This window comes from Cherax quadricarinatus, chromosome 56 (genome assembly GCF_038502225.1).
Source record: "Cherax quadricarinatus isolate ZL_2023a chromosome 56, ASM3850222v1, whole genome shotgun sequence".
Lineage (NCBI taxonomy): Eukaryota > Metazoa > Arthropoda > Malacostraca > Decapoda > Parastacidae > Cherax > Cherax quadricarinatus.
Genome location: NC_091347.1, coordinates 3,718,226 through 3,735,020, shown reverse-complemented (window position 1 = coordinate 3,735,020; position 16,795 = coordinate 3,718,226). Strand labels below are relative to the sequence as shown.

Sequence of the window (16,795 nt, the reverse complement as noted above, 5' to 3'; positions counted from 1 at the left end):
CATGTGCAACATCATGGAATCTTGGTTCAGAGGACATCTACAAGACCTTCACGGCTGCTACAAATAACATTTCTCTTTGGGTAGGACCTACTTCCACTGAGAAATCCCGCCTACCAGTGACTATGCCCTCGTCTGCTACACGTCCTTATCCACTGACGCCTATATAACCACCAGTCTTCTTGCCTTTACTCCAGATTCTCCTCCACCACGATGTTGTGAACACTAACTCCAAGGCTGAGGGACTGATTACCTCATCTTTTGTATATAGTTCTACTGTCTTCTAATTGTGTCCTAGAATTTGTATTGATAAAGCCACTGGATGGCGAAACGTCTACAATAAAGACATCCAGATGTTGCACATGTGTCTTAACTTTCATAAGTTCGCTGTTGTCTATTGGTCAGCCATAGCTCGACCCAGGAGATAATTTCTCCTACCACACCATGTGCCGCTACTTTCATCGAAAGTAAACACCAGTGTGTAAAGGCGTCGTTTATTTAAAAAAAAAAAATCTTGAACGTGATCATCAGGGAGGAGAGGAAGTGAGATGGATTTCCCTTCAACTTTAAACTTAATATGAGAAGCAACATTATCGCGAAAAAGAAAATGTTGGAAAAGAATGAACAGAGATTTCAAAGTTCTGTGAAAGTGCCATAACATGTGAGAAAGGTGACATGTGAGTGCCAGCTGGCACCGTGAAACTAGCAGGCAGAGGAGCTTCTCTTAGGATAGGCCTACTGGACGAAGTTAGGCAGAGGAACTGCTGCTAGGATAGGCCTACCGGACGTATAATGCAATTGCAGTGAAATAATTTTTACTCAGTCTTATTACTCTAGTGCGAAATGTGTGCATAAAGGAATAATGTCTGGTTCATCCTTGACTACGTCCACGTACAGAGCAACTCCACAACTTAAATGAAATCTCCATTTATATCTGGTAACTGGGCATGTCTGGAAGGTCCTCAGTAAAACCAATCAATGGATCAATAAGTGATAAAAGAGAACGGTAATAGGTAAAATTGGACAATTAGCAAGAACTCATTTAAAATTTAGTCCTTTCTAAAATTTTCTCGTATACGTTTAAAAGTATGTAGGTTTTTCATTTATGTTAATGTAAAAATTAATAATTTTGTACCCAAAAAAATTAGAAAACTTACCTAACCTCCTTATAATAAGCGCAATTCAATTTAGCCTAATCCAGCTAAATATATTTTAGATAAGTTTACAATAATTTAATAATAAACAAACACAATGAAGTATACTTTTTTTCGTTAGGTTCAAAATGATTTGTGCGAAATTATTGCATACACAAATTTTCGCTTGCCTTGTTTGGCGTGAAGAGCGTTCTTATTTAAGCCAAAATAGCAAGTCTTACCTATTCGGCACGACATACATAAATGCATATTTTATGAAAATATTTATGTATATTTACTTGTCCAAAAACTGACAATGTTTTGGACTACATTTTCAAAGGCACTCTATAATTTTTGCGAGCATTGTGATGCTAGGAGAGGGAAGTTTATCTTTTGTTGAGTGAGTGGGAGAGGGAAGCCTGTCTTTATGTGCCCAGGAAGTGCTTAATGAACCTTCTGAGAGTAACACACAATGAACCCTTGACTTGTAACGTAGTCTTGCTACTTCAAGACTTGTAACGTAGTCTTGCTACTTCAAGACTTGTAAGGTAGTCTTGCTAGTCCAAGACTTGTAGTCTTGCTACTTCAAGACTTGTAGTCTTGCTACTTCAAGACTTGTAGTCTTGCTACTTCAAGACTTGTAACGTAGTCTTGCTACTTCAAGACTTGTAACGTAGTCTTGCTACTTCAAGACTTGTAACGTAGTCTTGCTACTTCAAGACTTGTAGTCTTGCTAGTCCAAGACTTGTAGTCTTGCTACTTCAAGACTTGTAAGGTAGTCTTGCTACTTCAAGACTTGTAGTCTTGCTACTTCAAGACTTGTAAGGTAGTCTTGCTAGTCCAAGACTTGTAAGGTAGTCTTGCTAGTCCAAGACTTGTAGTCTTGCTACTTCAAGACTTGTAAGGTAGTCTTGCTACTTCAAGACTTGTAGTCTTGCTACTTCAAGACTTGTAGTCTTGCTACTTCAAGACTTGTAAGGTAGTCTTGCTACTTCAAGACTTGTAGTCTTGCTACTTCAAGACTTGTAAGGTAGTCTTGCTACTTCAAGACTTGTAGTCTTGCTACTTCAAGACTTGTAAGGTAGTCTTGCTACTTCAAGACTTGTAAGGTAGTCTTGCTACTTCAAGACTTGTAGTCTTGCTACTTCAAGACTTGTTGTCTTGCTACTTCAAGACTTGTAGTCTTGCTACTTCAAGACTTGTAGTCTTGCTACTTCAAGATTTGTAAGGTAGTCTTGCTACTTCAAGACTTGTAACGTAGTCTTGCTACTTCAAGACTTGTAGTCTTGCTACTTCAAGACTTGTAAGGTAGTCTTGCTACTTCAAGACTTGTAAGGTAGTCTTGCTACTTCAAGACTTGTAAGGTAGTCTTGCTACTTCAAGACTTGTAGTCTTGCTACTTCAAGACTTGTAAGGTAGTCTTGCTACTTCAAGACTTGTAGTCTTGCTACTTCAAGACTTGTAGTCTTGCTACTTCAAGACTTGTAGTCTTGCTACTTCAAGACTTGTAAGGTAGTCTTGCTAGTCCAAGAGTTGTAGTCTTGCTACTTCAAGACTTGTAAGGTAGTCTTGCTAGTCCAAGACTTGTAGTCTTGCTACTTCAAGACTTGTAAGGTAGTCTTGCTACTTCAAGACTTGTAAGGTAGTCTTGCTACTTCAAGACTTGTAAGGTAGTCTTGCTACTTCAAGACTTGTAAGGTAGTCTTGTTACTTCAAGACTTGTAAGGTAGTCTTGTTACTTCAAGACTTGTAAAGTAGTCTTGTTACTTCAATACTTGTAACGTAGTGTTGTTATTTCAATACTTGTAACGTAGTCTTGTTACTTCAAGACTTGTAACGTAGTCTTGTTACTTCAAGAATTGTAAGGTAGTCTTGTTACTTCAAGAATTGTAAGGTAGTCTTGCTACTTCAAGAATTGTAAGGTAGTCTTGCTACTTCAAGACTTGTAACGTAGTCTTGCTACTTCAAGACTTGTAACGTAGTCTTGCTACTTCAAGACTTGTAACGTAGTCTTGTTACTTCAAGACTTGTAACGTAGTCTTGCTACTTCAAGACTTGTAACGTAGTCTTGTTACTTCAAGACTTGTAACGTAGTCTTACTACTTCAAGACTAGTAAGGTAGTCTTGCTACTTCAAGACTTGTAGTCTTGCTACTTCAAGACTTGTAGTCTTGCTACTTCAAGACTTGTAGTCTTGCTACTTCAAGACTTGTAGTCTTGCTACTTCAAGACTTGTAAGGTAGTCTTGCTACTTCAAGACTTGTAAGGTAGTCTTGCTACTTCAAGACTTGTAAGGTAGTCTTGCTACTTCAAGACTTGTAAGGTAGTCTTGCTACTTCAAGACTTGTAAGGTAGTCTTGCTACTTCAAGACTTGTAAGGTAGTCTTGCTACTTCAAGACTTGTAGTCTTGCTACTTCAAGACTTGTAGTCTTGCTACTTCAAGACTTGTAGTCTTGCTACTTCAAGACTTGTAAGGTAGTCTTGCTACTTCAAGACTTGTAAGGTAGTCTTGCTACTTCAAGACTTGTAAGGTAGTCTTGCTACTTCAAGACTTGTAAGGTATTCTTGCTACTTCAAGACTTGTAAGGTAGTCTTGCTACTTCAAGACTTGTAACGCAGTTTTGCTACTTCAAGACTTGTAACGTAGTCTTGCTACTTCAAGACTTGTAACGTAGTATTGTTACTTCAAGACTTGTAACGTAGTCTTTCTACTTCAAGACTTGTAAGGTAGTCTTGCTACTTCGAGACTTGTAACGTAGTCTTGCTACTTCGAGACTTGTAACGCAGTTTTGCTACTTCAAGACTTGTAACGCAGTTTTGCTACTTCAAGACTTGTAACGTAGTCTTGCTACTTCAAGACTTGTAACGTAGTCTTGCTAGTCCAAGACTTGTAGTCTTGCTACTTCAAGACTTGTAAGGTAGTCTTGCTACTTCAAGACTTGTAGTCTTGCTACTTCAAGACTTTTAAGGTAGTCTTACTAGTCCAAGACTTGTAGTCTTGCTACTTCAAGACTTGTAAGGTAGTCTTGCTACTTCAAGACTTGTAAGGTAGTCTTGCTACTTCAAGACTTGTAGTCTTGCTACTTCAAGACTTGTAACGTAGTCTTGCTACTTCAAGACTTGTAGTCTTGCTACTTCAAGACTTGTAAGGTAGTCTTACTACTTCAAGACTTGTAAGGTAGTCTTGCTACTTCAAGACTTGTAGTCTTGCTACTTCGACTTGTAGTCTTGCTACTTCAAGACTTGTAAGGTAGTCTTGCTACTTCAAGACTTGTAAGGTAGTCTTGCTACTTCAAGACTTGTAAGGTAGTCTTGCTACTTCAAGACTTGTAAGGTAGTCTTGCTACTTCAAGACTTGTAAGGTAGTCTTGCTACTTCAAGACTTGTAAGGTAGTCTTGCTACTTCAAGACTTGTAACGTAGTCTTGCTACTTCAAGACTTGTAAGGTAGTCTTGCTACTTCAAGACTTGTAACGTAGTCTTGCTAGTCCAAGACTTGTAGTCTTGCTACTTCAAGACTTGTAAGGTAGTCTTGCTACTTCAAGACTTGTAAGGTAGTCTTGCTACTTCAAGACTTGTAAGGTAGTCTTGCTACTTCAAGACTTGTAAGGTAGTCTTGCTACTTCAAGACTTGTAGTCTTGCTACTTCATTCTTGTAAGGTAGTCTTGCTACTTCATTCTTGTAAGGTAGTCTTGCTACTTCAAGACTTGTAGTCTTGCTACTTCAAGACTTGTAGTCTTGCTACTTCAAGACTTGTAAGGTAGTCTTGCTACTTCAAGACTTGTAGTCTTGCTACTTCAAGACTTGTAGTCTTGCTACTTCAAGACTTGTAGTCTTGCTACTTCAAGACTTGTAAGGTAGTCTTGCTACTTCAAGACTTGTAAGGTAGTCTTGCTACTTCAAGACTTGTAAGGTAGTCTTGCTACTTCAAGACTTGTAAGGTAGTCTTGCTACTTCAAGACGTGTAAGGTAGTCTTGCTACTTCAAGACTTGTAAGGTAGTCTTGCTACTTCAAGACTTGTAAGGTAGTCTTGCTACTTCAAGACTTGTAAGGTAGTCTTGCTACTTCAAGACTTGTAAGGTAGTCTTGCTACTTCAAGACTTGTAGTCTTGCTACTTCAAGACTTGTAGTCTTGCTACTTCAAGACTTGTAGTCTTGCTACTTCAAGACTTGTAAGGTAGTCTTGCTACTTCAAGACTTGTAAGGTAGTCTTGCTACTTCAAGACGTGTAAGGTAGTCTTGCTACTTCAAGACTTGTAAGGTAGTCTTGCTACTTCAAGACTTGTAAGGTAGTCTTGCTACTTCAAGACTTGTAAGGTAGTCTTGCTACTTCAAGACTTGTAGTCTTGCTACTTCAAGACTTGTAGTCTTGCTACTTCAAGACTTGAAGTCTTGCTACTTCAAGACTTGTAGTCTTGCTACTTCAAGACTTGTAGTCGTGCTACTTCAAGACTTGTAAGGTAGTCTTGCTACTTCAAGACTTGTAAGGTAGTCTTGCTACTTCAAGACTTGTAAGGTAGTCTTGCTACTTCAAGACTTGTATGGTAGTCTTGCTACTTCAAGACTTGTAGTCTTGCTACTTCAAGACTTGTAGTCTTGCTACTTCAAGACTTGTAGTCTTGCTACTTCAAGACTTGTAGTCTTGCTACTTCAAGACTTGTAGTCTTGCTACTTCAAGACTCATAACGTTGTTTTGGACTGGTCCTATGTTAAACCTGTTCATTATTCTAGCCGTCACAGTCGCCGTCTCGTTAAATCCTCCCTTATACACAACTTCCCTAGTATGAATCTTAGTCATGTCTCGGCCTCTGCAGATGCCTTCCTTTCTAATTACATTGTCAAATATTCCAGTCTTCAGAACCCTCGTGACTTAACCTAATCTTTGTCTCCTCCTTACTCTTCTCGTTCTCTATATTTTCTTTGCCTTTCTTTTCTTCTGCCAAGGTGCATTCTCTTTTATGAGCTTGACCCCGTGACTGTGTCCTACCCTCATGAGCCATTTGCTCTCTTGTAATACACCTTTTCCGTTTTATTCTCTTATCCTTAGACTATCTCCAGTACTAGTAGTAGTGGAGGTAGTCTACGGCTCCTCCCCGTCTAGTATATATGTACCGGATGCCTTCCCTTCGCGCTTGTGTGTGACTAGTTAATGCTCCAAGTCGGACCGAGACGCCGTCATAAGCTTTATTATCCTGTGTACGGATTATTTGTGCATTATTCCAGTCACGGTATTGTGACATTTTATTCTCAATAGTGAAAATATCAATGACGGCGAGTGAGTGAAGAAGATAGTGGTGATAGTGTCTGATAATGGCGACAGTGTTGACTACGACATTGATCTGTGGTGATCATTTAAATTTAATGTGCTGTAGCTAAGTAATATCCACCTGGGAAATATTCTAATGGTAGCGAGTAATACTTCTTAAGATCTTGATAAAGTAATGAACTATTTTGGAATTTTTAGGAAGATTTTCACCATGTTTTCAAATTAAAATTTGAATTTAGAAGACTGTAATCTGGAGGCACGTGGCAGCACCAGTGACAATAATAATGTATCTAGATCGGCGTGCGTGCAGCCAGCACCAACAACTTGATTGATCAGGCCGTCACGTGGGAGTATTCAGTTGTGCCGGTATGCGGTACCGACAGATTAACGAGTTTAATTCACCAGCTTGACGGTGTTGTATCATCAATACAACGATTCCTGTTTGTTAGTAAGGTGTTGTATCATTAATAAAAGATTCCTGTTTGTTAGTAAGGTGTTGTATCATTAATAAAAGATTCCTGTTTGTTAGTAAGGTGTTGTATCGTTAATAAAAGATTCCTGTTTGTTAGTAAGGTGTTGTATCATTAATAAAAGATTCCTGTTTGTTAGTAAGGTGTTGTATCATTAATAAAAGATTCCTGTTTGTTAGTAAGGTGTTGTATCATTAATAAAAGATTCCTGTTTGTTAGTAAGGTGTTGTATCATTAATAAAAGATTCCTGTTTGTTAGTAAGGTGTTGTATCGTTAATAAAAGATTCCTGTTTGTTAGTAAGGTGTTGTATCATTAATAAAAGATTCCTGTTTGTTAGTAAGGTGTTGTATCATTAATAAAAGATTCCTGTTTGTTAGTAAGGTGTTGTATCGTTAATAAAAGATTCCTGTTTGTTAGTAAGGTGTTGTATCGTTAATAAAAGATTCCTGTTTGTTAGTAAGGTGTTGTATCGTTAATAAAAGATTCCTGTTTGTTAGTAAGGTGTTGTATCATTAATAAAAGATTCCTGTTTGTTAGTAAGGTGTTGTATCGTTAATAAAAGATTCCTGTTTGTTAGTAAGGTGTTGTATCATTAATAAAAGATTCCTGTTTGTTAGTAAGGTGTTGTATCGTTAATAAAAGATTCCTGTTTGTTAGTAAGGTGTTGTATCGTTAATAAAAGATTCCTGTTTGTTAGTAAGGTGTTGTATCATTAATAAAAGATTCCTGTTTGTTAGTAAGGTGTTGTATCGTTAATAAAAGATTCCTGTTTGTTAGTAAGGTGTTGTATCGTTAATAAAAGATTCCTGTTTGTTAGTAAGTGTTGTGTATCAGTGCTACGATACTTTGTTAGTAAAGTGTTGTGTACCAAGGCTACAATACCTTGTAAGGATGTATGGTGTGGGAGCGAGGTCCAGCAGCTATGAGAAACATAACGCGTTCGACATAACTAGGAAATAATTAGCTAAGTCATTTTTTTTTACTCTCCAGAATTAATTGGACTTGTAAACGGTCCATGAATTGAATTTTTGAGAAACTTGGGGTCGTTTATTTCGTTAATCACTCGTAGGAGGACAGTCTAATCACCTCGTTAGCCCAGCCTTGTTCGTCTAGTCACTTAATCGGAGATTTTCACCTCCATTTTCATTCTCGAGGACTTGAGTGTGTTGTATTGCTGTATTCAGTATTATGTATTGTTGTTGTTGGGCCCAGGAGCTGTGTGTTGTGTTGTTGTCTCTTCTCTTGTATGTCTGAGTCTGTGTTAGTCTATATGTCCGTAGTTCTATACTGAATTTGTTTTATTTTGCCGCAGAAGAGTTGACTTTGTCTCTGACACACACACACACCACACACACACACACACACACACACACACACACACACACACACACACACACACACACACACACACACCACACCACACACACACACACACACACACACACACACACACACACACACACACACACACACACACACACACACACAGCAAGGCTGGACTTAGTATTCACCTTGAGTAGTGCAGATATCGAGGACATCACATATGAAAGACCCCTTGGGGCCAGTGACCATGTGGTTTTAAGCTTCGAATACACAGTAGAGCTACAAGTGGAGGGAGAAGCAGGAAGGCCAGGACGAATGAAGCCAAACTACAAGGAAGGGGACTACACAGGAATGAGGAACTACCTGAACGGGGTTCAGTGGGACAGAGAACTGGCAGGGAAGCCAGTTAATGAGATGATGGAATATGTAGCAACAAAATGCAAGGAGGCTGAGGAGAGGTTTGTACCCAAGGGTAACAGGAATAATGAAAAAGCCAGGATGAGCCCATGGTTTACCCAAAGGTGCAGGGAGGCAAAAACCAAGTGTGCTAGGGAATGGAATAAATATAGAAGGCAAAGGACCCAGGAGAATAAGGAGAACAGTCGTAGAGCCAGAAACGAATATGCACAGATAAGAAGGGAGGCCCAAAGACAATATGAAAATGACATAACAGCGAAAGCCAAATCTGACCCGAAACTGTTGTACAGCCACATCAGGAGGAAAACAACAGTCAAGGACCAGGTAATCAGGCTAAGGAAGGAAGGAGGAGAGACAACAAGAAATGGCCGTGAAGTATGTGAAGAACTCAACAAGAGATTCAAAGAAGTGTTCACAGAGGAGACAGAAGGGACTCCAGAAAGACGGAGAGGTGGGGCACACCACCAAGTGCTGGACACAGTGCACACAACCGAGGAAGAAGTGAAGAGGCTTCTGAGTGAGCTAGATACCTCAAAGGCAATGGGGCCAGATAACATCTCCCCATGGGTATTGAGAGAGGGAGCAGAGGCGTTATGTGTACCCCTAACAACAATATTCAATACATCTATCGAAACAGGGAGATTGCCTGAGGCATGGAAGACAGCAAATGTAGTCCCAATCTTTAAAAAAGGAGACAGCCATGAAGCATTAAACTACAGACCAGTGTCACTGACATGTATAGTATGCAAAATCATGGAGAAGATTATCAGGAGAAGAGTGGTGGAACACCTAGAAAGGAACGATCTCAACAACAGCAGCCAACATGGTTTCAGGGACGGGAAATCCTGTGTCACAAACCTACTGGAGTTCTATGACATGGTGACAGCAGTAAGACAAGAGAGAGAGGGGTGGGTGGATTGCATTTTCTTGGACTGCAAGAAGGCGTTTGACACAGTTCCACACAAGAGATTGGTGCAAAAACTGGAGGACCAAGCAGGGATAACAGGGAAGGCACTACAATGGATCAGGGAATACTTGTCAGGAAGACAGCAGCGAGTCATGGTACGTGGCGAGGTGTCAGAGTGGGCAACTGTGACCAGCGGGGTCCCGCAGGGGTCAGTCCTAGGACCAGTGCTGTTTCTGGTATTTGTGAACGACATGACGGAAGGAATAGACTCTGAGGTGTCCCTGTTTGCAGATGACGTGAAGTTGATGAGAAGAATTCACTCGATCGAAGACCAGGCAGAACTACAAAGGGATCTGGACAGGCTGCAGACCTGGTCCAGCAATTGGCTCCTGGAGTTCAATCCCACCAAGTGCAAAGTCATGAAGATTGGGGAAGGGCAAAGAAGGCCGCAGACGGAGTACAGTCTAGGGGGTCAGAGACTACAAACCTCACTCAAGGAAAAAGATCTTGGGGTGAGTATAACACCAGGCACATCTCCTGAAGCGCACATCAACCAAATAACTGCTGCAGTATATGGGCGCCTAGCAAACCTCAGAACAGCATTCCGACATCTTAATAAGGAATCATTCAGGACCCTGTACACCGTGTACGCTAGGCCCATATTGGAGTATGCGGCACCAGTTTGGAACCCACACCTAGCCAAGCACGTGAAGAAACTAGAGAAAGTGCAAAGGTTTGCAACAAGACTAGTCCCAGAGTTAAGAGGTATGTCCTATGAGGAGAGGTTAAGGGAAATCAACCTGACGACACTGGAGGACAGGAGAGATAGGGGGGACATGATAACGACTTACAAAATACTGAGAGGAATTGACAAGGTGGACAAAGACAGGATGTTCCAGAGACTGGACACAGCAACACGGGGACACAGTTGGAAGCTGAAGAGACAGATAAATCAAAGGGATGTTAGGAAGTATTTCTTCAGCCACAGAATAGTCAGGAAGTGGAATAGTTTGGGAAGCGATGTAGTGGAGGCAGGATCCATACATAGCTTCAAGCAGAGGTACGATAAAGCTCATGGTTCAGGGAGAGTGACCTAGTAGCGACCAGTGAAGAGGCGGGGCCAGGAGCTTGGACTCGACCCCTGCAACCTCAGCTAGGTGAGTACACACACACACACACACACACACACACACACACACACACACACACACACACACACACACACACACACACATCTTCCTGTGGTCATCGGTGGGAACAAAAACATAATGACTCGAAATGAAATTCTGCCAGATTTCTAATTGTGAGACCAGAGTTTTGAAGTGTTAACACCAGAGTTGTGAAGTGTTAACACCAGAGTTGTGAAGTGTTAACATCAGAGTTGTGAAGTGTTAACACCAGAGTTGTGAAGTGTTAACACCAGAGTTGTGAAGTGTTAACACCAGAGTTGTGAAGTGTTAACACCAGAGTTTTGAAGTGTTAACACCAGAGTTTTGAAGTGTTAACACCAGAGTTTTGAAGTGTTAACACCAGAGTTTTGAAGTGTTAACACCAGAGTTTTGAAGTGTTAACACCAGAGTTGTGAAGTGTTAACACCAGAGTTGTGAAGTGTTAACATCAGAGTTGTGAAGTGTTAACACCAGAGTTGTGAAGTGTTAACACCAGAGTTGTGAAGTGTTAACACCAGAGTTGTGAAGTGTTAACACCAGAGTTGTGAAGTGTTACCATCAGAGTTGTGAAGTGTTACCATCAGAGTTGTGAAGTGTTACCATCAGAGTTGTGAAGTGTTAACACCAGAGTTGTGAAGTGTTAACACCAGAGTTGTGAAGTGTTAACACCAGAGTTGTGAAGTGTTAACACCAGAGTTGTGAAGTGTTAACACCAGAGTTGTGAAGTGTTAACATCAGAGTTGTGAAGTGTTAACACCAGAGTTGTGAAGTGTTACCACCAGAGTTGTGAAGTGTTAACATCAGAGTTGTGAAGTGTTAACACCAGAGTTGTGAAGTGTTACCATCAGAGTTGTGAAGTGTTACCATCAGAGTTGTGAAGTGTTACCATCAGAGTTGTGAAGTGTTAACACCAGAGTTGTGAAGTGTTAACACCAGAGTTGTGAAGTGTTAACATCAGAGTTGTGAAGTGTTAACACCAGAGTTGTGATATTGAAGACGTGTATGCTGATGGTCCAGGACCATGTATGCTGGTGGTCCAGGACCATGTATGCTGGTGGTCAAGGACCATGTATACTGGTGGTCCAGGACCATGTATGCTGGTGGTCCAGGACCATGTATACTGGTGGTCCAGGACCATGTATGCTGGTGGTCCAGGACCATGTATGCTGGTGGTCCAGGACCATGTATGTTGGTGGTCCAGGACCATGTATACTGGTGGTCCAGGACCATGTATGCTGGTGGTCCAGGACCATGTATGCTGGTGGTCCAGGACCATGTATATTGGTGGTCCAGGACCATGTATACTGGTGGTCCAGGACCATGTATGTTGGTGGTCCAGGACCATGTATGCTGGTGGTCCAGGACCATGTATTATGGTGGTCCAGGACCATGTATGCTGGTGGTCCAGGATCATGTATGCTGGTGGTCCAGGACAATGTATGGTCAAGGACTATGTAAGCTGGTGGTCCAGGACCATGTATTATGGTGGTCCAGGACCATGTATTATGGTGGTCCAGGATCATGTATGCTTGTGTCCAGGACCATGTATGCTGGTGGTCCAGGACAATGTATGGTCAAGTACTATGTATGCTGGTGGTCCAGGACCATGTATGCAAGTTGTCCAGGACCATGTATGTTGGTCCAGGACCATGTATGTTGGTCCAGGACCATGTATGCTGGTGGTCCAGGACCATGTATGCAGGTGGCCCAGGACCATTTATGCAGGTGGTCCAGGACCATGTATGCTGGTGGTCTAGGACCATGTATGTTGGTGGTCCAGGACCATGTATACTGGTGGTCCAGGACCATGTATTATGGCGGTCCAGGATCATGTATGCTGGTGGTCCAGGACCATGTATGCTGGTGGTCCAGGACCATGTATGTTGGTGGCCCAGGACCATGTATGGTGGTTCAGAACCATGTATGAAGGTGGCCCAGGACCATGTATGCTGGTGGTTCAGGACCATGTATGCTGGTGGTCCAGGACCATGTATGCAGGTTGCCCAGGACCATGTATGCTGGTGGTCCAGGACCATGTATGCTGGTGGTCCAGGACCATATATGCAGGTGGCCCAGGACCATGTATGTTGGTGGTCCAGGACCATGTATGTAGGTGGCCCAGGACCATGTATGTAGGTGGCCCAGGACCATGTATGCTGGTGGCCCAGGACCATGTATGCTGGTGGCCCAGGACCATGTATACTGGTGGCCCAGGACCATGTATGCTGGTGACCCAGGACCATGTATTCAGGTGCCCAGGACCATGTATGCTGGTGGCCCAGGACCATGTATGCAGGTGCCCAGGACCATGTATGCTGGCGGTCCAGGACCATGTATGCTGGGTGCCCAGGACCATGTATGCAGGTGGCTCAGGACCATGTATGCTGGTGGTCCAGGACCATGTATGCAGGTTGGCCAGGACCATGTATGCTGGTGGTCCAGGACCATGTATGCTGGTGGCCCAGGACCATGTATGCTGGTATTCCAGGACCATGTATGCAGGTGGTCCAGGACCATGTATGCTGGTGGATATGGGTATGCAGCACAGGTGGAGGATAGAGCTCTCACCTGTGTACATCAATACAGGTGGAGGATAGAGCTCTCGCCTGTGTACATCAATACAGGTGGAGGATAGAGCTCTCATCTGTGTACATCAATACAGGTGGAGGATAGAGCTCTCACCTGTGTACATCAATACAGGTGGAGGATAGAGCTCTCACCTGTGTACATCAATACAGGTGGAGGATAGAGCTCTCACCTGTGTACATTAATACAGGTGTAGGATAGAGCTCTCTCCTGTGTACATCAATACAGGTGGAGGATAGAGCTCACCTGTGTACATTAATACCGGTGAAGGATAGAGCACTCACCTGTCTATGGATATGCAGCACAGGTGGAGGATAGAGACGGTGGAGAAGTACACGTCCATAGAGTTCCAGAGATCACACATGAGAGGGCCGAAGAGCCATGTGTCTGTCAGCTGGACCGAGGCGTTGAAGACCATGGCCATGAGGGCCACCAGCATGTCCGCCAGGGCCATTGACACTACGAAGTAGTTGGTGATAACCCGCAGCTTGTGGTACCTGGGGGGGAGAAGCAGGTACCAGTCAGAGATGGTAGTGGGTTACCAGCAGCTTGTGGTACCTAGAGGAAGAGGCAGGAGTACACAGGTCAGAGTTGGTGTTTTGGTAATTAAAAGTTGTTATGTCAGAGGAAGGTGGAGAATGAGGTTCATGATACAAGGTGGTATGATACTGTGGTACCTGGTGAGGTACTGTGGTAACTGCTGCAGCAAGGGCCTCTAGTTTCTACATCTTAGAATACTAGACAGTGTGGAGCATGTAACGGTGACCTCGGGGACATCAGTACCTCTCCCACTCCATCCCTCTTTCCATCCATCTATTTCTATTTCCTTCCCCTCCCGTCTCGCCTTCTCGCTGGCTTGTCTTCCAGGAAACGAGGCGGAAAACAGTGTCATCTGGAAGACTAGTCAAAAGCCTCTTACTCGCCCATGAATATTTACCTTCACGTGCTAGAGTTCTCTCACAGGAGACCATCTGGCTATTTATAGTGAGTGTCAGGACAGAAGGTGTGGCGGAGCAATCCTGGAGGGTCTTGGGTCATCCTATGTCACTATAGGTCATTCTGCCTAGTAAATTTGTGGTAAAGTCGTGTTCTGTTATGTTGAATTATGTTTGATCACTCCGACTCGTATTGGGTCGTACTGGGTCATGTTAGATTATCTTCGGACGTATTGGGTGTCATGTCTGGTCACGCCGACTTGTACTAGGTCATGTTAAATTCTCTTCCGGTGTACTAGGTGTCGAATATGGTTACGCTGACTCGTACTGGGTGGTGCTGAGAAATATCAAGATCAAGTAAGGTCAGACAAGGTCAGGGGTCAAGGAAGCACCTAGCAGAGAGTAAGAACCTGTACACCAGTCAAGATGAAAGTGAAGCCAAACACGGAGAGTGGTAAACCCTGGCTTGCTTTTTCCTTACTCAACCTTGGAACTATAAATCAAACAGATGAGAGTGCGCCTCGGGTTGACACTTAACTTTAGTGCGCCTCGGGATGACACTTAACTTTAGTGCGCCTCGGGTTGACACTTAACTTTAGTGCGCCTCGGGATGACACTTAACTTTAGTGCGCCTCGGGTTGACACTTAACTTTAGTGCGCCTCGGGTTGACACTTAACTTTAGTGCGCCTCGGGATGACACTTAACTTTAGTGCGCCTCGGGTTGACACTTAACTTTAGTGCGCCTCGGGTTGACACTTAACTTTAGTGCGCCTCGGGTTGACACTTAACTTTAGTGCGCCTCGGGTTGACACTTAACTTTAGTGCGCCTCGGGTTGACACTTAACTTTAGTGCGCCTCGGGTTGACACTTAACTTTAGTGCGCCTCGGGTTGACACTTAACTTTAGTGCGCCTCGGGTTGACACTTAACTTTAGTGCGCCTCGGGTTGACACTTAACTTTAGTGCGCCTCGGGTTGACACTTAACTTTAGTGCGCCTCGGGTTGACACTTAACTTTAGTGCGCCTCGGGTTGACACTTAACTTTAGTGCGCCTCGGGATGACACTTAACTTTAGTGCGCCTCGGGATGACACTTAACTTTAGTGCGCCTCGGGTTGACACTTAACTTTAGTGCGCCTCGGGATGACACTTAACTTTAGTGCGCCTCGGGTTGACACTTAACTTTAGTGCGCCTCGGGTTGACACTTAACTTTAGTGCGCCTCGGGATGACACTTAACTTTAGTGCGCCTCGGGTTGACACTTAACTTTAGTGCGCCTCGGGATGACACTTAACTTTAGTGCGCCTCGGGTTGACACTTAACTTTAGTGCGCCTCGGGATGACACTTAACTTTAGTGCGCCTCGGGTTGACACTTAACTTTAGTGCGCCTCGGGATGACACTTAACTTTAGTGCGCCTCGGGTTGACACTTAACTTTAGTGCGCCTCGGGATGACACTTAACTTTAGTGCGCCTCGGGATGACACTTAACTTTAGTGCGCCTCGGGATGACACTTAACTTTAGTGCGCCTCGGGTTGACACTTAACTTTAGTGCGCCTCGGGTTGACACTTAACTTTAGTGCGCCTCGGGATGACACTTAACTTTAGTGCGCCTCGGGTTGACACTTAACTTTAGTGCGCCTCGGGTTGACACTTAACTTTAGTGCGCCTCGGGATGACACTTAACTTTAGTGCGCCTCGGGTTGACACTTAACTTTAGTGCGCCTCGGGATGACACTTAACTTTAGTGCGCCTCGGGTTGACACTTAACTTTAGTGCGCCTCGGGTTGACACTTAACTTTAGTGCGCCTCGGGTTGACACTTAACTTTAGTGCGCCTCGGGATGACACTTAACTTTAGTGCGCCTCGGTTGACACTTAACTTTAGTGCGCCTCGTGTTGACACTTAACTTTAGTGCGCCTCGGGTTGACACTTAACTTTAGTGCGCCTCGGGTTGACACTTAACTTTAGTGCGCCTCGGGTTGACACTTAACTTTAGTGCGCCTCGGGTTGACACTTAACTTTAGTGCGCCTCGGGTTGACACTTAACTTTAGTGCGCCTCGGGTTGACACTTAACTTTAGTGCGCCTCGGGTTGACACTTAACTTTAGTGCGCCTCGGGTTGACACTTAACTTTAGTGCGCCTCTGGTTGACACTTAACTTTAGTGCGCCTTGACACTTAACTTTAGTGCGCCTCGGGTTGACACTTAACTTTAGTGCGCCTCGGGATGACACTTAACTTTAGTGCGCCTCGGGTTGACACTTCTTTAGTGCGCCTCGGGATGACACTTAACTTTAGTGCGCCTCGGGTTGACACTTAACTTTAGTGCGCCTCGGGATGACACTTAACTTTAGTGCGCCTCGGGTTGACACTTAACTTTAGTGCGCCTCGGGATGACACTTAACTTTAGTGCGCCTCGGGATGACACTTAACTTTAGTGCGCCTCGGGTTGACACTTAACTTTAGTGCGCCTCGGGATGACACTTAACTTTAGTGCGCCTCGGGTTGACACTTAACTTTAGTGCGCCTCGGGATGACACTTAACTTTAGTGCGCCTCGGGATGACACTTAACTTTAGTGCGCCTCGG

General features: G+C 43.5%; 1 protein-coding gene across 1 annotated transcript in view; it reads right to left on the bottom strand.

Annotated features, from left to right (window-relative positions):
- LOC138854369 (octopamine receptor beta-1R-like) overlaps positions 1 to 16,795 on the bottom strand; it is a 215,817-nt gene that overhangs the window by 60,185 nt on the left and 138,837 nt on the right. Inside the window, exon 2 of the mRNA XM_070097030.1 lies at positions 13,556 to 13,768. Coding sequence (XP_069953131.1) covers positions 13,556 to 13,768 — 213 coding nt within the window. The remainder of the gene's footprint in view (positions 1 to 13,555; positions 13,769 to 16,795) is intronic.